This window comes from Castor canadensis, chromosome 2 (genome assembly GCF_047511655.1).
Source record: "Castor canadensis chromosome 2, mCasCan1.hap1v2, whole genome shotgun sequence".
NCBI lineage: Eukaryota > Metazoa > Chordata > Mammalia > Rodentia > Castoridae > Castor > Castor canadensis.
In genome coordinates, this window is record NC_133387.1 from 135,118,518 (window position 1) to 135,144,348 (window position 25,831).

General features: G+C 36.4%; 1 protein-coding gene and 1 non-coding gene across 2 annotated transcripts; both read left to right on the forward strand.

Annotated features, from left to right (window-relative positions):
• Positions 1-687: 687 nt before the first annotated feature.
• Positions 688-17,859, forward strand: Terb2 (telomere repeat binding bouquet formation protein 2). The gene is made up of 7 exons (XM_074065867.1): positions 688-819; positions 934-1,015; positions 3,056-3,195; positions 6,631-6,692; positions 9,755-9,840; positions 13,858-13,946; positions 16,755-17,859. The coding sequence occupies exons 1-7, from the start codon at positions 756-758 to the stop codon at positions 16,895-16,897; spliced, it is 666 nt and encodes a 221-aa protein (XP_073921968.1). The 5' UTR covers positions 688-755; the 3' UTR covers positions 16,898-17,859.
• Positions 17,860-18,598: 739 nt separating this feature from the next.
• Positions 18,599-18,789, forward strand: LOC141420936 (U2 spliceosomal RNA). Its single transcript, XR_012445659.1, has one exon. It is a non-coding gene; the product is annotated as a U2 spliceosomal RNA (small nuclear RNA).
• The last annotated feature ends 7,042 nt before the right edge of the window (positions 18,790-25,831 follow it).

The window sequence follows — 25,831 nt, forward strand, 5'->3', positions numbered from 1 at the left end:
CCTTCCAGAGGCAGATGATCATCTCACTATTTTAAGAAAGTAGAAAAAGCACATCAATTTAAAACCAAGAACGGATGGAAATTATATAACGCTGAAACTGACACAAAAAGAAAAACCTATAATGTGAGAAAAGCATGCAAGGCTAATAAAATTGACCAACCTCTGATGAGACTACGAAACCGAGAGGAGGCACAAACAACCCGCATGAGAAATGAAAAAAGAACCATGACTACAGAGCCCGCAGACATTAAAAAAAAAAAAAAAAACTACAGTGTTACAGAAAGTTTGGATTAAAGGGAGCCCAGAAAATAGAAAAATGATGTAAGGGGTGCGGTGAAGGTTAGCTGTAAAAGAAGGTCATGATATTTTCAGAAAATGGGCAATCTGAACACTGGTGGTATTTGACCATATTAAATGACTGTTTTAAAGTCTAGTAATGTCATCGTGGTTTTTTTTTAAGTCTACATTTTCTGGTGATTCAAAGAGAACCATTTGTAGATCAAATGATAAAGTTTCACTTTATTACTTGATGCTACAAAGCTTGCTCCCATGCCTGTGGTGAAAACCCCCTAGCTCAAGCCCCCTTCCTCCTCCTCTGCGATCCTCTTCCCCCTTGGCTGAGGCTTTTCCCGCCTTTTCCTCTTGGGAGCCAATCATCGAGCTCGGCCTCGGACCTGGGACCAATCACTGATCCGGCTCAGCTCCAGGCTCTTCCCCCCCACCAGGACGTCCTCGCGTCCTCGCTAGGCGGCGCCATGTTTCGAGGGCAGCGGGGCTGGTTCTGTGGTAGCGTCGGCCAGGACTTGAGACGGTTCTGGGGTACGAGGCTCGGCAGAAAGGGTGCATGATCCGGGGAGGGGAGCACCCCTCTTCCCTCGGGTGCTGCCGCCCCAGGGTGCTGCCGGGCCACCCTGTGCTCTTTTGCCTCCACAGTGGCGGAAGGCGGGACGATCAGCGATTCGCGGGCCGCGGACTTCTTGTTCAGCTGTGACGCCTCGCACCCTGACACGCTGAGGTACCCAAGGGCCACCTGCAGAGCCTCAAGGGTCACACACGCCCAGAATCAGGGATGGAAGTTGCAGTCCGCTTATTAAAAAAAAAAAAAATAGTGATAGGATAGGGTTAGACTGGAGACATGCAGGTTTTCAGGTCTAGATGGGGCCGGGATAGATCACCTTTCACCTTCCCTTTCTGCTGCAGTGACCTGGCCATCTACCTGGTCCTCCCACCCCAGCAGGTGTTTCCCGCTGTCTTTCCTCTCGGATCCTTGTAGGCCTCTGCTACTCAGTATGTCCAACCCAAATCTGATCACCCCATGCCTGAGCAAGTCCTGTGCCCCCCACACCTCAACCCTTCCTAACACCTTGTTTGCTTTTTGTTTTCTCTGAGACAGGGTCTTGCTGTTCAGCCCAGGCTGGCCTGGAACTCACCATCCACTTGCTTCTGCATCCCCGATGCTGGGATCACCGTGCACCAAGCCCAGCTTCACAGCATCTTTTCAATATCAAACTCTACCTCTCATGAATCTGTCGGTGGCCAGATACCATGGATCAGGACTCCATAATTGTTGCTATTTTATTAATTAATGTGTTTATGTGTTGCCAGCACTGGGGTTTGAACTCAGTGTCTCCCACTTGCTAGGCAAACGCTCTACCACTTGAGTCATGCCCCCATCCCTTTTTGTGTTGGTTATTATTGAGTTAGGATCTTGTATTTTTGCCCTGTCCGGCTACAGGACTGATCCTTCTTCCTGTGCCTCTTGAGTGATAGAGTTAGCTTGGAAACACGCAGGGTTGAGGACTACAGGTGTGAGCCACCTGTCAGGCTAATTGTTGAACCTTAACAATTACCCTCTGCTCAGATTGTCATGGTAACTTTCTAAGAGATTGCTCTGCCTGGAATCTGCCCACTGCCATTTCCCTTCACCCTCCTCTTCAGATTATGTTAAAAACAGATCTGCTCATGGCCCATCATCACTCTATCTATCTCTCTCCCCTCCTGATTTAGATCTTGGCTAGAGCCTAGCCAAGATTCATTTTCCCGTTTTTCTCATGCCTCCCATAGTTCAGTGAACTTGAACTGTGATTATTGTACCTTCATGTATGGCTTTTTCTCCGATCTCAACTTTTTGTTTGTTTTTTAAGTGTTCTCTTTGCTTCTTTATTTTTTAAATGATTTTATTAGCATATAATAGCTGTACATGGGGATACATGTGATATATACATATGTGTTTAAAATATATCTTAATTGCATTTACCTCCTCTATTGTTCTCCCTCTACCCCTACCCCTTCTTAGAATGATTTCAGCATGTTTTATTCTTCTAGATTCATATTCCTTTCACTTTTTTTTAAAGGTCTAGAAGTGATGTTTTCTGTATGTGAATGCATCCCTGGTTGTATACCCACTCCCTACTTCAGAATTAATTGATCTCTCTTAATGACAGTGACTGTGAGTATAACTCATAGGCTGCTGGTTTTCAATCTATGATGATGTCCAGCTAACTGGTGTTTTAGGTCAAGTTTTCAAATTCATATAATCATTTGCCAACTCTCTGAAACTCAGATATTTTTAGATTTAAACTCCTGAACTAAGGAATGTCTTATGGCAAAAGTTTTTATTCTTGAGTTGGGTTTGTAGCTCAGTGGTAGAATGCTTGCCTATCATGTTCAGGCCCTGAACATCCCCAGTGCATCCCCAGCACTGCAAAAAAAAAAAGTACCATAAATTTATTCTTGCTGGTCACCAGTGGCTCACGTCTGTAATCCTAGCTATCAGGAGGTAGAGATCAGGAGGATTGCAGTTTGAAACCAGCCTGGGCAAATAGTTCACAAGACCTTATCTCAAAAAACACCATCACTTTTGTGAGATTGGTGTAGTGGCTCAAAATGAAGACACTGAGTTCAAGCCCTAGTACTGCAAAAAACAAAAAGTGTAAAAAACAAAAAGTGTATTATGTAACCGTCCCCTACTTCCAGTTATTTATTCTTCCTTTTGAAAGGTTGAATGCACTCTTGTTTACTTCATAATCTAAAAGATTTCTGTTTTTTCTCCTAGGATCTATCAGAGCCTTGATTACATAGAAGATAATGCTACAGTTTTTCATGCCTGCTATCTCTCTACAGTAGCCAATGCTGAAATAAAAAGCTCTGTGGCTTTAGGTCATTTCATTCTTCCTCCTGCTTGTCTGCAAAACGGTTAGTAAAGATCGACCAACCAATCTCAGTTTGCCAGATTCAGCTAATCCTTGTTAGATATCCAAATCCAATTTTATTACAAACTTTTGTTCTCAACCAGAATTTAAGTTTTGCTTAATTTGATAAAGCAAGGACTTTGGGTCAGATTACCTTGAGTGTCTATCCTGGCTTTGTTTATTCATTCACACATTCATTATACTCTTTCTGTATGCCAGGTTCTAATCTAGATGCTAGGAATTTAATGGTGAATAAGACAGATGTAATCTTATCCAGCTAGGATCCAATACTTGTTATGTTTTGTAATCTTTAGTGAGTTATTAAGTGTCTTCCAAGTTGTTTTTAGGATAAAATGAGGTAATATATTGATTGTAGTGTAGTGACTGATAATAAGATTGGTTTCTTCCATAATTGATGTATCAGCAGAACTTAGTTATAACTTATTAAATTATTTTAAGAGGTTATACAAATTAATGACTAGATGAGAAAATTAATTTATTCAATACTTTTTTTTGGATACATACAGTCTGGTCTCAACTCTATTCAAAATACATTTGTGCCAATTTGTGAATACCCACCTTCAAGAAGTTTATAGTGGGCTGGCGGAGTGGCTCAAGTGGTAGAGCGCCTGCCTAGCAAGCATGACACTCTGGGTTCAAACCCCAGTACTACCAACAAAATAAACAAGTAGATTAAAAAAGTTTTTAAAAAGATAGAGACGGAAAATATTTTTAGTCAAGGAAATAAATTATTTATCTGGGTGCTAATGGCTCATGAAAAACCCTTCACAAAAATAGAGCTGGTGGAGTGGCTCAAGGTGAAAGCCCTGAGTTCAGGCCCCAGTACTGCAAAAATAAGTAAGTTTATATTGTAGAATAACTATCTGATCTGGTTTTATTTTATTTTTTATTATTCATTTATTCACATGTGCATACATTGTTTGGGTCATTTCTCCCTTCTGCCCCCACACCCACTCTCTCCCTTTCTCCTCCTTCCCTTCCAGGCAGAACCTGTCTGTGCTTTTCTCCAGTTCTGTTGAGAAGTAGAAATAAGCAATAATAAGAAAGACATAGCATTTTTGCTAGTTGAGATAAGGACAGCTATACAGAGAGATTCTTAGCATTGCTTTCATGTACAAATGTGTTACAACCCAGGTTGATTCATCTCTAACTGATCTTTACACTGGTTCCTGATCCCTTTCTCGTATTGACCTCTGTTGCTGTAAGGTTTCTGTATTAATTCCTCTGGAGTGGGGACATCAAATGCTTTCATGTTTTGGGTTTTCTATCTAACCCCATACCTCCTGTATAGGTTTTCCCCTTGTCATGTAACCCAAGTCTTACAACATTGCTGTATTTGCCCTAGATCTAAAGACCACATGTGAGGGAGAACATACGATTTTTGGCCTTCTGAGTCTGGCTAATCTCGATCAGAATGATGTTTTCCAGTTCCATCTATTTTCTTGCAAGTGATAAGATTTCGTTTTTCTTCATGGCTGAGTAAAATTCCATTGTGTATAAATACCACATTTTCTTGATCCATTTGTCAGTAGTGGGGCATCTTGGTTGTTTCCATAACTTGGCTATTGTGAATAGTGCTGCAATAAACATGAGTGTGCAGGTGCCTTTGGAGTAACCTGTGTCACATTCCTTTGGATATATCCTGATCTGATTTTAAATGATCACTTTGAATGTAGCATCTTATATTAACATGTATTTAAACAAAGTTTTTGGTGGTACTGGCCTTTTTTACTGTGGTTATTTTGGAGATAAAGTCTTGCTTTTTGTGATCCTCTTGGTTTACACTTCCCACTGTTGTTCCTGAGATGATAGGCATGCCACCACACCCAGCTTTTTTCCATTTAGATGGAGTTTCCTTGTTTTGCCTGGCTGGCCTTGAATCATGATCCTCCCAATCTCAGCTTCTCAAGGAGCTAGGATTACAGAATTGAACTATAGGCTTCCAGCTTAAATTTTGAAAAAAAAAAAACAACTTTAAAATGAGGCATATTCCTTTCTTTGTTTTTCTTTTTTTGGGTTAGACTATAGTTTAAACTCTGGGCTTCATGCTTGCAAAACAGGGGTTCCACCACTTGAGCCACACATCCCATCTGGCCCTTTTTACTCTGTTTTGGAGAACTACTTTCCCTGGCTGGTCTTGAACTGTAATCCTCCCAATATTAGCCTCCCAAGTGGCTGAGATTACAGACATGAGCCACCAGTGCCCAACTGAAACATGCTCCTTTTAAAAATAAAGTGTAGGGCTGGTGAAGTGGCTCAAGTGGTAGAGTGCTTGCCTAAGAAGAGTGAGTCCCTGAGTTCAAACTCACATACCACCAAAAAATAGGCAAAATTAAGTTTAAGAACACATTTTAATCTAATATATCCAAATTGTTATCATTTCAATGTATAATCTATGAAATTGAGATATTTTATATCCTTTTTTGATACTAAATATTCAAAATCCAGTGTTTATTTTACACTTAAAAGTACATCCATTTTGTACTAGCCATCTTTTTTTTTTTTTTTTTTGTGGTACTGGGGTTTGAACTCAGGGCCTATACCTTGAGCTGCTTCACCAGCCTTTTTTTTGTGATGAGTTTTTTTCTAGATAGGGTTTCTCTATTTTCCTGGGCTGACCTCAAACCATGATCCTCCTGACCTCTGCCTCCTGAGTAGCTAGGATTACAGGTGTGAGCCACCACTGCCTGGCTAGTCATCCTTTTAAAGTGCTCAGTTCCTATACTTAGCTAATTGCTACCATATTGGACAGCAAAGGTCTAAAGTAATGCTATCCATTTTGTCTTCTAGTGGGCTAGTGTGGAAACTTGAGATCTGAAGTTAGAATGATGAGAGTCATTTGACATATTTATCTTCTTTTTAGCAAAGAAATTAATTCTTGAGAACCTCTGCTTTATAAATTCATCAGTTTTATAATTGTTATTGTGACTAGATAATTTTCCTCTTCATTAATATTTCGCCTAGGGCTGAAGGCATGGCAAGTACAAGGCTTCCTGAGTTCACGCTCCATTACTGCCAAAATAAAAAAAATAAAATAAAAACAAGCAAACAAAAAACTAAAAAATAATAGAAAAATGTACTATGATCTTATAATATATTGGAATAACTGGGAGTTTGTTAGAAATACAAATTCTTAGCTCCTACTCAGTGTCTATTTCAGTAGAAGTTTGTGTTTTTAGCAAGTGTGTTAGGGTTTTTTTTTTCCTGGTTTTAGTTTAGGTTTTTTTTTGGTGGTACTGGGGTTTGAACTCAGGACTTCATGCTTGCAAAGCAGGTGCTTTATCTCTTGAGCCACATCTCCAGACTTTCAGAGGTAAATTTGATTCAAGTGGAATAAGACAGGCCTAGAAATTTCAGATGTCATGCAAAAGCCCATACTTGTTAAAAAAAAGTATTGGATTTGTTTTTCTCACCACAGAGATAAGAAGAAGAATTGGTAGTTTTATTTGGGAACAAGACCAACATTTTCTGATAGAAAAGGTAAGAATAAATTAAAATACTTGATTAGAACCTAACTTTAAAAATTTTCTGAAAGCAATATAATCTTAAAAATGTTTACTATACCCAGGCCCCCATGACTTCCTCTAAAAAATAACCATAGCAAAATGGACTAGAGGTGTGTGTGGCTCAAGCAGTAGAGCATGTTTTACAAGCTAGAAGCCCTGAGTTCAAACTCTGATCCCACCAAAAACCAAAAAGTTTTCTTGTGACCTGTTAGCACTAATGAGCCAGACTAGGGAATTTAAAGGACATACTGTATTGAATATCTTCTGGTTTGACATTGTTTTTACAGTAGTACATTGGTAAAACAGATATTTTTATATAAATGAGACTATTCACATAAGAAACTTAAATTTTTTCCTCAGTAGTAATAATAATAGCTACATGGTATTTACCAGTACTTTTATGCTATTAAAGATCCTTGATTCCTATGGTATATAGTTTCTTAAATGTTTTGAGTAACACTCCTCAATAAATGTATACAATATGCTTGCTAGTTTTTGTCATCTTGGTCAAATTTACCTATACTTTTGACTTCAAAAATCTTTATGCAATAGCCAAATGTGGCTAATTTTAGCATCAAAAATAATGACAGTAATAGATTATGATACCTTAAATAAAAAAGAATCCATTAGTTCATAGTGATAATCCAAAAGCAGAAAGAAAGAAGAAAAAGAAAGAATGGAAGGAAGAAAAGAAGGAAAGGTGGTTCAATTCCTAATACCGAGAAAGAGAGAGAGAGAGAGAGAGAGAGAGGTGGGATAAAGAAGACTTTACATTATAGGAATCATGATAGGATAGAAAAATCCCCAGTATAATAATTGATTTAGGCAAGGGCCATTAATAGATGCTCAAACCATGATCTCAAATTATCAATCACGTATTACTTATTAATTACAAAGACAACCAATATATCTTTACAAATGGACAGACTTGGAAAACACCACTTTAACCAACTGATCAACATTGGAATAACCTCTCATTATGTTCAGTCCAATGGCGTGTAATAAGTATACAATATTATTTATGTAACATTCTTTTTGTTTGTTTTCTTTTTTATTTACATAATATTCTTGTTTAAGATATTTAACCTGACCCTAAATATGAGTTAATCAGATAAATGCAGATTATGGATTATACCACAAGTTAGCTAACTGGCCTTAATGCTGCATATCAATGTCATTAAAATAAAAAAAGGAAAGAGGACTTGTAGCTTGAGACATAACAACCAAATATGATATATGAAACTTGGTTGAATTCTGTATTTTTAAAACAACAAAAAAGATATAAAAGACATTTTGAGGACATTTGGGAAAAATTTTTGATGGGTTATATATTAAGTGATAGTGAATTAATGTTAATTTTCTTATGGTGATAACTGTACTATAAATTTTTTTGGCAGTGCTAGGGTTTGAACTCAGCACGTTGCACTTGTTATTGCTAGGCAGATGCTCTACCACTTGAACCACAACCCCAAGCCTAAATAATGTGTTTTTTAAAGAAAATTCATGCTAGGTATCAAGGAATGGAAATGTCATGACATACTAGTTTTCAAATGGTCCAACAAAACTAAAGAGTGGGTACTTGAGGTGGCAAAAATGTAAATCTAAATGAGAGATATATGTAGTATTTATTGTACTATTTTTATACTTTTCAATGTGTTTAAATTTTTCACATTAAAAAGTTAGGGAGAAAAATCTTTGTGCTGTGTTCAAAGCCAAGCAATTATTGATATATTTTGTATTTGTTTCTTTGTTTTTATTTCTCAGAGTATCATCATTGAAAATAATAATTCTTTCAGTATCTTTGGCTAAGAGTTAATAATTTATTGCATGAAGGATGAAAATAGCTAATCTTTGACTTGTCACAATGTTTTCAAGGGACATGAGTGATAATGAATGGTTATTACTTGGTAAATTATTAAGTATGCCAGAACTGTAGAGTTTAAAAGAAACTTAAAGGTCATTAATTTAATCCTTTAGTTTAAATTTGAAAACTGAGGTAAACAGAAGGAAAAGACCTGTCTTCGTTCTAATATTTGCAAAGTAGAACCAAATTGTCTTAGCTCCAACCTAACCCAATGTTTTTTCTACTAAAACATTAGTATAACATGCTTGTACTATTGACTAAAAATTGTACCATTATGTAATAAAGGATTTTGTCAATCATTTCAAAGTACTGATCGATATTGAATATTAGCTAATTATAATAACATATAAGTAGAAGGTACTTTATCAAATGGGAGTATCAAGGATTAAATCTGGGAAGTAATTTAGGGAGCATTATTATTGTTTGGAGTAGATTTATTACCTAAATATAAAAATTTCCTGGTGACATATTAGGTAAATATATTATGTGACAGGTACCAGTATCTGAGTCACTTTTACAAAATCTTTTAGAAAAAGCTTAATATACTTTTAGTTCTTTCACAACTTCGCAGCTATATACTTTACTGTCACTTTGAAGTGGAACCACAATTTGTTCAGGTTCTTTTATATTTTTTGATTTGTAGCTCACAGGAAGCTTAGGAATCCTTAAATCAAGATTACAACCCAAGCGTTGTATGCACATATAAATAATAAAACAAAAAAATTTAAATAAACACTTTGTTTCCTTTTTCTTTTCTTTCTTTTTTTTGAGACAGAGTCTTGCTATGTATCTCAAACTAGACTGGCCTCAAACTAGTGATCCTCCTACCTCAATCTCTTAAGTGCTAGGATTATTGTCATAAACCACAGTGTCTGGCTGTTTCCTTATTTTTTATGAATAAAAAGTAATATGACCATCTTAAAGGAAATTCTAGTCTTCTTTATGTATCACAAGAAATATATAGTATAGTTATATGAGTGTGTATACAAGTTTGTAAGTTTCCCTACCAAACTAGATTGGATGGATCTAAAAGTATAAACATTTTTATGACTTTTGATATATATATATATATTTATATTCATATATTGTCAATTTAATTTTCCTTTAAAAATTATTGATTAGATTATTACTGTGCTGAATTTTAAAAATGCGATTTCTTTTGCTATCTGCAGCATGGTGAAGTAACATCAAATGAAATAAAGACGCTTAGGGAAAACAGTGAACTAGCAACAGAGCATAAAAAAGAATTATCCAAAAGGTATTAAATTTATATACTTTGTCACTATTCAATGTTGATATCTTTGAGCACCATTTTTCTATGATATTGATACCATTCCCATTTATAGAAAAAGAGATCTAGGATTAAGAAGATTAATTAATTTGCCCTAAATCATACAAACTTTTGTTGAGTGGGGTAGAAGTAGTATTTGACTGGGTGAGTCTAATTTGATGGCCCCTGCATTTAACCACTATGTTGTACTTTCCTTGCAGAAAGGATCTAGGGACTTTATGAATGTTAAAACAGTTTGTTACAATATTTTTACGATTCGTATTTGAAATATGAACTACTCTAAATATTAGTAGTAATTTGAAAATTGTAAGTGATTTTCTTTATCCTTTCCAAATTGTATGTAATGTTGTTTTATCTTAAGTTTTAAAAGATAAGCATGGATTTGCCACTGTGTTAGGACAAATCTATGAGGGTTCTCATCAAGGCAGACTTACTCATGATTCAGTCCTAATCCCATAATTTCTACTTCTGTTGTTTTTAAATATTCATAGGAAATTTAGTTATTCAGAAGTCTGGTATTTGGTTGCTGAAATAAAAATGACTAAATAGCACTCTTTCTTCCTATGAAAACTAATGGCTTAATTTATGTAATTTTTTAAGTTTTCCCCCTGAAGGCTAATTTTCTTAATTTTTAGGGAGTCTTGCAAATCTGATAAAAATATGTCCAATCCAATAACAACAAAACATGAACAAAATTCTGGGCACCCTGGTGCATGCCTGTAGTCTCAGCACTTGGGAGGCTGAGACAGGAGGATTGTGAATTCAAGGCCATCCTGGGCTATATTACAGAGAGAGAGAGAGAGAAGGAGACAAAAGGAAGGAAGGAAGGGAGAGAGGGAGAAAGAGAAGGAGAGAAGGAAGGAAGAAAGGGGAAAAAAGGACAAAGTGTGTGACTATACCATAGGTAGGTGTCTACCTAGTCTTTTCTTCATGGAACCACCAGAGGGTGTATGGTGAACATAAATAAAATATGCCCTGAACCTACCTATGGAGCATTTATTTTATTGGCATATGACTAATGAGATTGAACACTTATTATTAACTGGTAATCTATTCTTGAGTACTTGCTAAGTACAAGATAGTTGTGAGTTAAGCAGTTCACAGTTTTTGATTCTCTATGAGATAGGATTAACTCCATTTTACAACTGAGGAAAGATGTTCAGAGAACTAAATTATTTACTCAGTATTATTCAAGAACTGGAACTGAACTTGAAGAGAAGTGTAGCTGCTTAACTGTGCTGTTTTTCCTTCCCCAGATCTTCCCCAAATCTTTTGAAGTTACATGATCTTTTATTTATTTATTTAGGTGAGACTGGGGTTTGAACTCAGGGTTTCACACTTGCAAAGCACTCTATTCCTTGAGCCACACATCTAGCTCTTTTTGCTCTGGCTATTTTGGAGATGGGGCCTCACAAACTATTTGCTGGGGCTAACCTTGAACCTCGATCCTCCCAATCTCAGTCTCCCAAGTAGCTAGGATTACATCCCAAAGTAGGTAGGATTACAGATATGAGCAACCAGCATCTTACTGAGCTTTTATTGTTTTTTAAAAAATTTAGTTATCATACATGTATTGCATGTTATTTGTCAAAGTGGGAAATGTAGAAAAGAATAAAGAAAAATTTAAATTAGAAGCAATCCCACAGTCACCAGCATGTTTCTCTCCAGTTTTATACAATTATACAAAGTTGAGGTCATCTTTTAGTCTGTCTCTTGATTCTATATTTAATATTCTGTGGGCAGTTCTTCATGTTGAAAAACCTTATTCTGTATTATGATTTAGAATGGCTGCATATGATATTTCATCTTGTTTGTTTAGCTATCTTTTGTTATTTATTTTAATTATTTATAATTTGTTATTCTTATGACACCTTCATGAACATCTCTTTAAAATAAATCTTGCTCTTTCACTTTGTACCAAATAAAATTGTCAGTTAAAAATAAAATAAAGCTAAAACATAAATTTTGTTCTACTTTTTAGATAATTTCTTCACATAAATTCTTAGATGTGAAATTTATGATATAAAGAGATATGAATATTTTTAAGACCATGATGAATATTGCCAATTGCTTCTTACAAAAGTACAAATTTAAACTACCACCAGTGTTGGTCTCACCCCATCTGTACTAGTATTGTGCATTTTTTTGGAGACAGGATCTCACTGTGTAGCATAAGGTGATCTTGAACTTTTGATTCTCTTGCTTCAACCTCCCGATAGTCCAAACTCAGCACTCTTGAGTCCTGAGATTAAGTATTGAGTATCAATAAGAAGGTTTATGCTAATTTAGTAGATGAAAATGGCATCTTGTTTTAATTTGTATCTTTCTGCGGGGTGCCAGTGGCTCATGCCTATAATCCTAGCTATTCAGGAGGCAGAGATCAGGAGCATCATGATTCGAAGCCAGCCTTCGAATGAGCTGGGCAAACAGCTCATGAGACCCTGTATCAAAAAGCACCCAACCCAAAAAGGGCTGGTGGAATGGCTTAAGTGGTAGAATGCCTGCCTAGTAAGCATAAGGCCCTGAGTTTGAACTCTACTACCACAAAATGATTAAATAAATAAAAGCGGTGCTTCAGTGAATAATCTTGTAAGGTTATTTTGTTTATGTATCTATAAGGTAATTTCTTAGAAGGGAATTACTAGGTCAATAGGTAGGTATATTTGTATCTTTGATAGCTCTTATCAAATTGCTTTCAGTAGAGGTCAAACCAATTTACATTCCTTTTCATGTGTACAAGTAGATTTAGTTTCAAACTTTTTTGAGAACACCATTTTTATTTTTTGTAGTTATCCTCTAACTAACTAATATATAGTTTCTTTTGGGAGAATTTAAATGAAATCTAGCTGGTAGAATGGCTCAAGTGGTAGAATGCCTGCCTAGTTAGCATGAAGCCTGAGTTCAAACCCCAGTGCAGCCCAAAACAACAACAACAACAAAAAATGCCAAAAAAAAAAAAAAAAAAGAAAAAGAAATCTAATTGAAAAAATGAAAATAGAGCCTTTCTTTTCCTCAGTGTAATTTTAGGAAAATAATAAATTTAAAGATGACTCCATTTTTTATTACTGATGTCATTTTCCCTTCTTATTTTTATATAATTTTGATACAGTTATGTTAGTTACTGTTTATAGGTAGTTTTAGTGTAGTAAATGCTGTTATTTGTACAGCTGGAAAATAGAATGTTTGCTGGGCAAGCTTTTTTGAACTCAGAAATCCTTGCAATCTTATTGTACTTCATAGTTTTCCCAGACATTGTTTTTTCATTTGTTATGGTAAAGTATGAAAGCACTAGTTACTAGAGTTTCAAGTATTTGAACTATGAATACAAAAGTGCTATCTAGTATCTACTATGCTTTTCTTTAGTATACACATATGTATATCTCTATATATACACACACATATTTTTTGACAGTACTGGGGTTTGAATTCAGGGCTTCATGCTTGCTAGGCAGGTACTCTACCATTGAGCCACTCTATCAACCCATTTTGTGTTGGGTATTTTTGAGATAGGGTCTTTTGAACTATTTGCCCAGGGCTGGCTTTGAACTGCAATCTTCCTGATCAATGCCTCCTGAGTAGCTAGGATTACAGGTGTGAGCCTGGTGCTTGGCACCCGGCTCTTTGGTATATTTAAGATTACATGTATATGTATTTTATCTAACAATAAAGTATCATTGAATTATTATTGTGCTTTCAGGGATACTGAGAAAAATGACCTGGGCTTCTTACATGCTCAATAAACGTTTAGCTGTGAATATTTGGTTTGTGAAGTGGCAGTGGCCAAGAAAATAAAAAATATTTCTGTGGGCTCTTATCTTACTTAGCACAAAAGAGGCTTACAGTTAACTTTGTCACCCAGTAAGACTAAAGTCTAATCAAAGAGACATTAAATTAGTAGATAGTCTAGAATAAGTCCTCATTTGTAATATAAATTTAATGTGAATTAAATGTGATTTTTGGGGAATGGTTTGTTTCACTTTACAGCACAGAAAAGCATTTTATAAGGACTCCAGTTGTAGAAAAGCAGATGTACTTCCCTCTTCAGAACTATCCAGTGAACAACATGGTAACAGGTAACTTAAAATAAAATTTAGAGTAAACCTAGCCAGGTAAGAAACAAAGGAAGAGTGTGTAGAATAAAGCTACTAGTGTACTTTAAATGCCTAATAAGTTGAGCCCCCTATATTATCTATGATAATGGGAGAAACATCATTTATATGTTAAAAATTTACCTGCAGAATTGACTTAAAGATGGGCCTCATTTTCTCTGCTATAACTGTGGTCTTTAGGTAGGGTGAACAGTTACACCTGTTTAAATGAGACTGTTTCAACTTATGTCTATTGTTCTGACATCAGTTTTTTGTTTTTTTGTTCCTAGCGCACTTGCATGCACACAGGCCTAACAGATGAACTTTATGTGTAATTTATGGATACTAAACAGTTTCCTACATGAGTGCCCCACATAAGGAAACTGAAGTTGAGAAGGTAGAACTAAGGAAAACAATTGAAAAGTGGCCACTGGCATTTGGATAATTCTAAGCGAGGTAGATATTTGGGTAGTTTGATCTGTGTAGTATTCAGTGAGGTCACTGATAACTATTTTAAAAATAGGGATTTAAAATTAGTTTTAAAACAGCAATTTAAAAAGTATATGTTTATGAAAATGCATTAAAATAATTGGTATATTCACCATTTTCTTATTCAGCAGTGTCAAAACTGCATCTGACAATTAATCCATAAATTCCCAAAAGGCTGCTATCATATGTCTTCTATTCATTTCTTCTAGTGATTTGTTTATTTTTCTTCTTTTTCATTTGAGCAATAGAAAATGGCCTCTGTAATGCACTTTATGTCTTTTTTTTTTTAAACTTCTGCTTTCACGCCACAATTGCCACTGACACATATGTGGGAGTTTCCTCACAAATCAAACTATCAATTCTGAAGTAGTCACCAGCTAGATATCATCTAATCTGACTCAGTTCTGACACTGTCTCCCTGAGGTGGCATCAGATCCTACAGGTCGAGGGCTCAGTCCCCAAGGAAGCCCCCTCTTCAGATGCCAATTACAAGCCCCAGATTTCTTATCTGTACTTCTAACTGACTAAACATAAACTGGGGTTCCTCCAGCCCCCTCCTTGGGCCACTCACAGAACTCAAGGAAACGTTTACTTTTATTGACTGGTTTATTACAAAGGATATGGATGAAGAGATGCACAGGGTGAGGTATGGGAAAAGGGGTGAGGAACATCTATTCCCTCCCCGAGAGTGCACCTTCTAGGTACTTCCATGTGCTCAGCAGTCTGAAAGCTCTCTGAACTCTATCCTTTTGAATTTTTATGGAGACTTCATTCCAGGGCATAACTGAAGAATAAACAAATGTGTTGAAATGTGATTGGACAAAAAGAGTATGGTCAAATGCTAATAGACTGGTTAGAGACTAGGTGGCCTGACTGCTCTAGCATTCTTCTTAGCCTCTCTGTGCAGCACTCCTTTCTCCAGAATAGGGGGCAGTATCCTTCCAGAATGAGGAGAGTATTAGGACCTATCATCTGAAAGTGTAGATGAAAGAATTTCTTTATGGACAGATCCAAGGCAGAAAGGCAGGGGAAAATTAGAATTTTTATGACCTGTTTTGGGGAAGAGAAATTCTAGTTTTCATGGCCTGCTTTGGGGAGGGAATTATAAGCCAGGAACTGTGGATGAAAATCAAACAATATATATTATAATATCACACTTAATCTTATAGGAATATTTTTACTAACCTGATTTTTTATTCCTTTCCTTGCTTATCTTTAGAAACTTCAATGTACATGTGCAAGTAACTAAACAATATTTTTCTTCACTAGTTTATTTTACACAGATACTACGCCATTAGCCAAAGATCATGAACTCATATGGAGTATAGCAATGGTGCTTCAAACGCACTAATAAAGTAAATGACCATTATTAAAATATTTTTAAAGATACTAATCAATTTTATGTGGTTGTATTCATTAATTTTTAAAATATGAATTCATTTTTTATTATGAAAACAAACTATATACATAGATATCCTATTGTTATTGATTATAGTGCTAAATTCAATCATATTTGAGCTTTATTAGAATTTTTTCATAATGTTTACTTTTAAATTAGATTTCAATTTTTTTTGTCAGTGGGAGTTGAACTCAGGGCTTTGTGCTTACTAGACCACTCTACCAGTAGATTTAAATTTTTGTATAAACCACAAACATTTGCATAACACCTAAAATATAATCATTCAAATAGTAAGCAATTCCTATCAAGTTATTGCGTAAAATCAATGAGTTAAGGGCTCCATTTGGGTAGGGTTTCTTTTTTGATATTCATATCTATTTCAGATTATTAATGACATCAGAATCACTCACACCCGTAACCTTTGTTGACTAAGCAATAATATAGATTTTCTCATTAATTTTTCACTAAAGACTGTTATCCCAGTGTTTGTAGTACAGTAAAGTGTTGCCTGCTCTACTCTACTAGGGCAGAGAAGCTGTTTGTACTATTAGTAGATCGTTGGAGAGATACTTCAAAGTGGTTAGCCTCTAAGCCAGTTTTCCCAATTACTTTGTTCTAGGTACTTTTATGTTACAGCCCTAATCTGAACATCACACTCCCAATATTTAAAGTGGCTAATCAACTACCTGTGTTTTAAAATGTAGGAGGTTGTAGGGAGTAGGGAAGGAGAGTGTTCTTCAATGATCATCAGGTTTCATGGAGAATCTTCTCACTGGTATTATTTCTTCCTTTTATTTCTTTTCTAAAAAATATCCCTTAAAAATCTTAGCTCTAATAAATCAAGGACACTAAAAAAGAAGTAGTATGATAGGATTTCAAATATATATTTTTTCTTATATGTATAGGTTATATATCAATTGATGCCATGAAGAAATTCCTTGGGGAGCTATATGACTTCATTCCTGGAAGCTCAGGATACTTGGCATATCATGTTCAAGATGAAATTAACATGTCTGCTATAAAAAACAAAATGAAGAGGAAATATTAAGTTAAATTGTCCTTATATATTGGCATTTTATACAATATTATCAAATATGTGTGTAGTTTAAATGCTCCCCTTTGGGATTGGGAATGGGAAAAGTGAGGAAGAATTCTTCCTTTCCACAACATGTATCTTTAGGAAATTCAGAATAATTTTGGCTCTCTTTTTTGACTTTGGGCTGGACTTTTTCCCCAGCTTGTAATATGTTCACAATTTCTGAGTAAATAGTCATTACAGAATGATTGTCACTGAAACATATTTCATATGTTCTCTCTCTCTCTTTCTCTCTCTTTCTCTCTGTGTCTCTCTCTCAAATGATCATTTGGTTTTAATAGTCCATTATATTTTTTCTAGGTTCAATATGTGAATGTTTTATGATTCTGGCATTCTTATTTTGATTTAACAAAATTTACATTGCTATAGTTCTGAATTTCTGTTTCTAATTTGAAACATAGGGTGTAAGACATTTTAATAATTTGTTCTTCATGTGAATAGTTTCTGATAATAAATATATTGGAAGTGACAATATAAACAGACTATAAGTGCTTTGTCATTTGTGATGAACTTGCAACACACTTAGAATCACTGTACTAGAAAGGACCTTAGAGAAAGAGAACAATCTATTTACTGTTTTTTATGAGGAAATGAAGAGGGTGTCCTGCCATTGTGACTAAATGGGGCCTAACTCAAACTGGAACATGATTTTTCCTAGGCAGTACTTCCTTACTCTCCACCCCAAATGTCATATGCTGTAGTCTCTGTATCAGTTTCTCTGTATCTTTTTTTAATTAAATGTTTTTATTAGTATATGATGGTTATTCAGGGTGTTTTGTTGTGACATTTCCATACATAAATATAATACACCTGGGTTTGGTTCGTCCTCTCCATTATTCTGCCTCTTCCCACACCCCGCCCCCTTTTTTTTCTGTTTTTGCAGTGCTGGGGTGGAACTCAGGGCATCACACTTGCTAGGCTCTACCACTTGACCCATGCCTCTGGGCCTTTTTTTGTGTTGGGTATTTTCATGATAGGGTCTCATGAACTATTTACCCGAGCTGGCCTTGAGCTGCGATATTCCTGATCTCTGCCTCTCAGTAGCTAAAATTACAGGCATGAGCCACTGACGCCTGGCAGTCCCCACTCCCCTTCTTAAAATGATTTCAACAGGTTTCAGTGTTCCCTATTTATACATGTATAGGAAGTACCTCGACCATATTCATCCTCCTTTACACTCTTCATTTACCTCCCCCTCCTGCTAATACCCTCCTCTTAACATGACCTGTTTTACATTCCTCGCTCTCATTGTTTAAGTGTCTGTTCATTGTTCAGTGTGTCTTTTTTGGGAAAGAGTCTTGGCTGTATAGGCCAGTATACAGTATAGTAACTGTGACTATAGGCATGTAGCACTGTACCTGACTTGTCAGTGTCTTCTAGACAAGTATTGAGATGTAGTGATTTCAGGAAGGCAACTTCTTATCTTTATCCGTGTGGTCAAGCTATATAGAGTCTGGTGGGCTTATAACATTTTGGAGATTTAAATGACACTTTTGAAGCTATCATCTTGATAGAACCATTCCTCCTTCTGGAATTGCGTAACAGCTGTGGAATTATCTAAGGACACTGCATGCTTTCTAAAGTGCTTGGTTATTTGGAAGTGTGTGGGCCCTATCTTTCTCCCATGACTCAAATTTCATAATACAAAGTTCTGTCGCTTCTCAGCCTTTTGGCTAAGATCAAGTGTAGTATCTGTTCTTATTAGTTTAATATCTGATACATCCTCTATATGAGGACAATATATTAAATGGATTTTTGGAACAGGGAGATGGAATAGGAGCTTGCTCTGTCCACTCCATGTGTCGACCTGGGATTTCAGTACCTCCAGGAACAGTGCACCAAAAAAAAAGTTCTAACAGCACTCTCCACATCAGCATTTGAGAATTATACTTTTTCCATTTGGTAACTTTCTGTATTTATATTTGCTATATCTTTTTGTCAGTGCTAGGTTTTGAACTCAGGGCCTTGCACTTGCTAGGCAGATGTTCTACCACTTGAGCCATGCCTCCAGTCCTTCCTTATTTATATTTGTATCTGTGGTTCAGCCCTTCTGAACCTGTAAATTAAAAAGAAAGCTGCATGTTAATTATCTTCTTAAAACATATGAAATATTACCTCTCCTGAACACTATATCTTAGTCTAGTCATATTCTATTGATTCTTTCTTGTATTGAAACCAAGCCTGTCTGTAGACTTTAAATTAATTATTAAAAGGATTGCGTAAATTTAGACTAAGTTGTTTACATTGGGATTTCTTGGAAGAGTATTCAGCATTTTTCCAATATATGCATGTGTTAACATATCAGATAAAAAGTACAACAAGACAGAAGTGTTTCACAAATAAAAGTGATTATATTTTTGAGGTATGTGTATATATATATATATATATATATATATATATATATATATATATAAAAAGCCAAAGGCAATATATATATCCTTGAAATACTGCCAGAGACAATAAAATCACTTGATAACATAAACTTTTCAGGAATTGGAAACACATGAAGAAATAAAATGGACAAAGAAAAACTGTTTTGTTAAAAGTTTATTATCTTAATTAGAAATAAAAAAACAGTATGTTTTTAGTTACTGCTCATGTAGCCTATTTCTTTTCATTTGCCTTTGTATATTTGATGGATATTGCCTCTGGTTGTCATCTTATAAAAATCATCCTCCACCTTTGTAACTTTTGGCTATTTCTCCACTCTTTCAAGTATGTCTCCTCTAATGTTTTCAATTATTAAACATAGATACCTCTTATCCTGCTTACTTTAGTGTGTAGTTCTTATTTCATCTGGTTTCTTTCATCTTTTGCAATGCATTATTTTTCTTTCTAGATTTAAGTAGGGTTTTGCATAAATAAGTTATTGGCCAAGTCTGCTACTTATTTTCAAGTGTGTGTTTCCCTTTTTTCTATGATGAGAGAACCCCTTGTTTCTAGCTGAGAACATGCTACCAAGAATACAGACCATATTTTCAGTCTCACTGGAAACTAAGTATGGCTGCCAGGCACTGGTGTCTCACACCTGTAATCCTAGCTACTCAGGAGGTAGAGATCAGGAAGATCAAGGTTTGAAGCCAATTGGCCCCAGGCAAATAGTTTTTGAGACCCTATCTCCAAAAACCCCATCACAAAAAAAGATCTGGCAGAATGGCTCAAGTGGTGGAGTACTTGCCTAGTAAGCAAGAATCCCTAGGTTCAAACCCCAATACCACCCAAAAAAAAAAAAAAAGAAAGAAAAAAATTAAATATGGCTATGCCACAGTATTTTGACCAGCAGTTGTACAACAGATATGACTTCTAGGAACTTCTCTTAAAGCTATTTGGCATCTACAGTTTGTCTCTCTTTCCTTCCACTGCTACCCTTTCTGTCTGCTTGTAGTTTGTTGCTTGAAATGGTGTTGCAGTATCTACTGTTTTGAACCGTAAGCACAAGAACCATACCGTAGGCTTGATAAAGAAGTGATTGAAAGGAGCGTGCAAGATCCCAAGGACATTGTGAAGAAATCTGCCCTGAGTTATCTACCTCTATGCTTTGTGTGACTGTATTTTATGTCTATTACAATCAAACTACTCATTATTGAGGCTTAAGGCAGGCTTTTGGCCTTGTCTGATGGAAGAGAATTATGAGGAAGGTACCATTTATTTGCATCTGTAAAGTATTAACAACAACAAAAAAAGTATTAACAGATCTATGACCTTGAAGTTATGTAGATAGCCTTAGTGATATCACATGTTCAACAGATTTATAGCAGATATATTAAAGAATAATTCTATGAAATGGAGCACTTGGTTATGCTATTTAGGAGGGAGAAAAATTTGAAAATAACTTCAGTGTTTAACAATGAATAGAGTTGTGTCTTAAATCATGTTACATCAATTTAATGGAATGATTTTTGTCTTAACAGGTTTTAAATTATTATATAATTACATACCATACAATTTACCCCTATAAAGTATAAAGTACAATGGTTTTTTAGTATATTGACAGAGTTATACAACTATCACAACAATCTAGTTTTGTTTTGGGTTCCAGAAATTGAACCTAAAGCCTGTGCATTTCACAATTTAATTTTAGAACATTTTCATAAATGTTCTAAAGGAGGGGGAGGGAAGAAGAAAGAAAAGGAAGAAGGAGGAGAAGCCTATGAAATCTAATTTATCTGTATTTTCTTTTGTTGGTTGTAGTTTTGATTTTGTACCTAAGAAGCCTTGGCCCAATTCAAGATCATGTGGATTTAATTTACTCCTACAGTTTCTTCTAAGAGTTTTATAGTTTTAATTCTTACATTTAGGTCTTTGATTACTTTTGAGTTAGTTTATGTATTTGGTGTGAGGAGTCCAAATTCTGGGTTTTTTTTTTGGCAATATGGGGTTTGAACTCAGGGCCTACACCTTGAGCCACTCCACCAGCCCTATTTTTGTGATGTGTTTTTTCAAGATAGGGTCTCGAGAACTATTTGCCTGGGGAGCTTTGAACTGTGATCCTTCTGATCTCTGCCTCCTGAGTGGCTAGGATTACCAGCGTGAGCCACCAGAGCCCAGCTCAGATTCAACACCATTCACTGAAAAGACTATTATTTCCCCTATTAAAATTTAAGCATAATCATTAAAAAAGTGTTTTTCTGGAGGCTGGGAGTATAGCTCAGTGGTAGGATATGTGCTCAGCATGTGAAAGGCCCTGAGTTCAATCCTCAGCACCCCCAAAAATGTATTTTTCTGATTATGTATGATGTTTTAATATAAAAAATTAAACATTATTTACCTATATAATATATAAAAAGTAATGGTGTCCAGGCATGATGGCACACAAGTGTCCACTCAGGAGCCTGGGACAGGAGGAGCATGAGTTCAAGGCCAGCCAAGGCTATATAGTGGCTACATAGCCACCCAAGTCTCAAAAAAAAAAAAAAAAATTGGTGATACTATGAATAAGTGGTCTAGAATAATTGATCTCTGAGGTAACTTCTAGACTTATGAATCTATAAAATTTTACAAGGCAAAAATAATTCCCAGAAATACTATTTAGCATAAAATCCTATTTAGTGTGAATAGTTCCCCCAAAGTACTTAAATGAAAGGCCTAGTGGACCAGTGATAGATTTATCATCCTGTCACTACTGAATAGTAGGAAAAATGACCTGAAAATTTTAATAATTTTATTAAAATCCACAAACCTTTTTTAGAGTACTTATTTTTTGTTTACTTTGCTTCTACATTATACCAAAGCCAATATATAATCATAAATGATACCAGGGTCCTACCCTATGCATTAGAGAGGGCATCACATCTCAGAAGCAGTGTAAGGCAGTAGCTAAGAGCCAGGCTATTTTGGATTAAGTACAGCATTTTACCTAGTCTGTGGCGTTACATGTTTCTTAATCTGTCTGTGTCTCAGTCGTTTGATAAATGGAGATCCTGATGCCAAAACTGTGGGCAAATTGTGAGGATTAAGTGAGGTAGTATATATGAAGTGCTTAGGACAATACGTAATAATAAGTGCTCAATTCCATTTCATCACTACAGTAAGCCTGCCTTATTTGCAAACTTATTATGGTTTTGGTAGTACTGGGGTTTGAACTCAGGGCACTTGCTAGGCTCAACCACTTGAACCATGCATCCTACACACAGTTTTAACCAAATGCAGTCAAAATAAATAAATAAATAAGTAATCAGCTGAGCACCAGTGGCTCAGGCCTGTAGTCCTAGCTACACAGGAGATAGAGACCACAGTTCAAAGCCAGCCTGGGCAAATAGTTCTTGTGAGTATACCTCAAAAAAACCCTCATCACATAAAAAGGGCTGGTGGAGTGGCTCAAGGTGTAAGCCCTGAGTTCAAAACCCCAGGAATGCAAAAATGAATGAATAAATAAAATAATCAAAATAAATTCAAAAACAAAAATTTAAATTCCTGTGTGTGTGGGCGTTTACAGCTCTGAATGTTTATTACTGAGGGCAAAATGTATGTTTTTCAGGCAGCCTTGTATGAATGCTCTGAAAGGTAAAAGAGCCTGGTCTGTCTTCGTTCTTAAGTAAACATTTTGGGGGCAATAGGTGAAACTGAAATTTAAAAATAAAATGAGGCTGGCGCAATGGGTCACATCTATAATCCTGGCTACTTGGGAAGCTGAAATCAGGAAGATCATAGTTTGAGGCCAGCCAAGCAAAAAGTTCACAAGAACTTTTTCATTGGTTATTTCAACCAATGGCTGAGGGTGGTGGTGCATGTCTGTCATCCCAGCTGTGGGAAGTATGGTCCAGGTCAGCCCAGGCATAAATGTGAGATTCTATTTGAAAAATAACTAAAGCAAAAAGAGCTGGAGGTGTGACTCACATGGTACTGTGCCTGCCTAGCAAGTGAAGGCCTTGAGATCAAACCCCAGTACTGCCCAAAATAAAATTAAATAAAAAACAAAATCTGTTTTGTTTTTGAATCGGGTTCTCTCTGCTTTCCTTTTATACCCCAGCCCCAGTGCCAGTGTGGTTGCAACTTTTGTGATGGATACAGAGCCACCTACACAATTCAGGCCTGGAGTGGTTTAGAAAAAGCTATTATGTGTAATTTATACTCCAGCCCTGACAATCCCTGTGTCTGTGCTCCTTCCATCTCCCTACTCTGGGTGGATTTCCCAGCTGGTTGATTTCCATGAAGTACTAACTAGGCAGAACATTGCCCAAGACTCCTGTGTAACATAAAGTTCTTTCTAACATACTGAGCTCATGCTTTCTGTGCCACTCTAGGGCTTTGCTCAAATCTGATGTCACATTCTTTTTAAAAAAAATCATTTTTATTATACATATCAGTTGTACAGGGAGTTTCATTGTGACGTTTCCATATATACATATAATGTACCCTGGTTAAGTTCATGCCCTCCATTCTCTCTCTTTCTCCTCCCCCTTCTTTTTTTTTTAGCATAAAGATATGAAGTTTATTTAAGCAAAAGAGAAAAGAGACATAAGAAGCTCCTGCAGGGCAAGAGGAAACCAAATATATATATAGGGTTGCCTCCTCCCCCGCTTGTTTTTTTATTCTATTTACTTTTTGGGTTTGAACTCAGGGCCTCACACTTGCTAGGCAGGTCCTCTACCACTTGAGCCACTCCACCAGTCCTTTTTAGTGTTGAATATTTTCAAAACAGAGTCTCATTAACTATTTGCCCAGCTGGTTTCAAACTGTAAGCCTCCTGATCTCTGCCTGCTGAATAGCTAGGATTATAGGTGTGAAACCACCAGCCACGGGTTCTTGTCCCCCTTCTTAAGTCACATTCTTTAGGAGATTCCGACTTCCTTGACCTTCATTCCTCTAGTCCTTGCCACCATGAGCTTGTGACCTGGACCTACCTCACCTCCTTCTGGAATTCCCAATTTGAAGAGCTCTTCTTGGTTGTGGTAATGACTTACCAGGGTGCCTGCCAGCTGCTCTGAATGGGGTTTGTTCCCCTGTCACTCTTGTCCTTTTTTCTATGGTTCTTATCTTTATAGTCCATTCATTTCCTTGTCCTATTTAGTCTCTTCACCACACCTACTCTGTATTATTTCTTCCTCATTTGTCAAATTCTTAAAAGCTGTTTCTTTTCCTCCCTTCTTTCCCTCCTGTTTAAATCCTGACCTTCCTTCAGGCACCATCTCAGGATATTCCTGAATAAAGCTTCTTCTGCAATCCCCTTTTCTTATTTCCTTCTCCCACATGCCTCTATTCTCCTTATGGCACTTAGGTTACTCAACCTAAAACTATTATTTGTATATGCCTGTCAAAGTCCCTAGTACATTCTTTGGAACCTGACGGCAGGAATTATTTCTAACTAAAAAAAAAAAAATAATAAGCCAGGTGCCGGTCACTCATGCCTGTAAATCCTAGCTACTCAGGAGGCAGAGATCAGGAGGAGTGGTTATGAAGCCAGCTCGGGAAAACAGTTCTGAGAGATCCTATCTTTAAAAAACCCTTCGCAATAAAAGGGCTGGCAGAGTGGTTCAAAGTGTAGGCCCTGAGTTCAAGCCCCAATACTGCAAAATAAATAAATAAGACTAGAGATGTGGCTCAAGTGGTAGAGCACCTGCCTAGCAAGGTGAATCTGAGTTCAAACCCTAGTACCATGAAAAAAAGAAAAGAATTATTTGAAGCTCTCACAGCACTGTGCATAGTGCCTGGAGTATGGGAGTTATTCAGAAACAATTTGCTGAATTGAATTCATAAACATGAGAACTTAGAGGATAAAGGAAATAAAATATTTCCTTTAGCTCTCTGGATGGGACCCAATGGTGCCCTGACAGACTTCACTGTTTATTAGGAAGAGCTTGTGTGGACCTGGAGGTGCTAGATAAAACGAAGGTTTTCACAACACATTCATCAACTTTGTGGGTTGTCTCACTCATTCATTTAAGAAACATTTATTGATGACTAAATGCTAATCTCATAGTTGTTTTTCCCCTATGAAGAGAGAACAGGGAGTGGGACCCTACCATTAAGGCATTTGTAGTCCAATTTGGGAGTCTGAAGCATAAGAACTGACTGTAACGCAAAGCAAAGTACATGCCATAATAAATATAAGGCAAATTCTCTGAGGGCACTAGTCCTTGGTTCAGGAGGGGAGAGAAGAGGAATATTGGAATGAAAGTAGATCATGAGAAGAGCAATTTTAGCCAGGTGCCAGTGGCTCACATCTGTTATCTTAGCTGTTTGAGATTCTGAGATCGAGAGGATCATAGTTCAAGGCCAGTCCAGGCAAATGGTTCACAAGACCCCATCTCCAAAATAACCAGAGCAAAATGGTTCTGGGTAGAGAGTGTGGCTCAAGAGGTAGAGGCCTGCTTTGTGAGCGTGAAGCCCTGAGTTCAAACCTCAGTCCCTTAAAAAAAAAAAAAGCAATTTTAGTTTTTACAGTGG

Bases quoted from the DNA above. Each gene is read 5' to 3' on its own strand.
- Terb2 (XM_074065867.1), top strand. From the start codon at position 756: ATGTTTCGAGGGCAGCGGGGCTGGTTCTGTGGTAGCGTCGGCCAGGAC. The intron at 3,196-6,630 runs GTTAGTAAAGAT...TTCTCACCACAG, and splicing joins TCCTGCTTGTCTGCAAAACG to AGATAAGAAGAAGAATTGGT. The intron at 9,841-13,857 runs GTATTAAATTTA...TTCACTTTACAG, and splicing joins AAAAAAGAATTATCCAAAAG to CACAGAAAAGCATTTTATAA.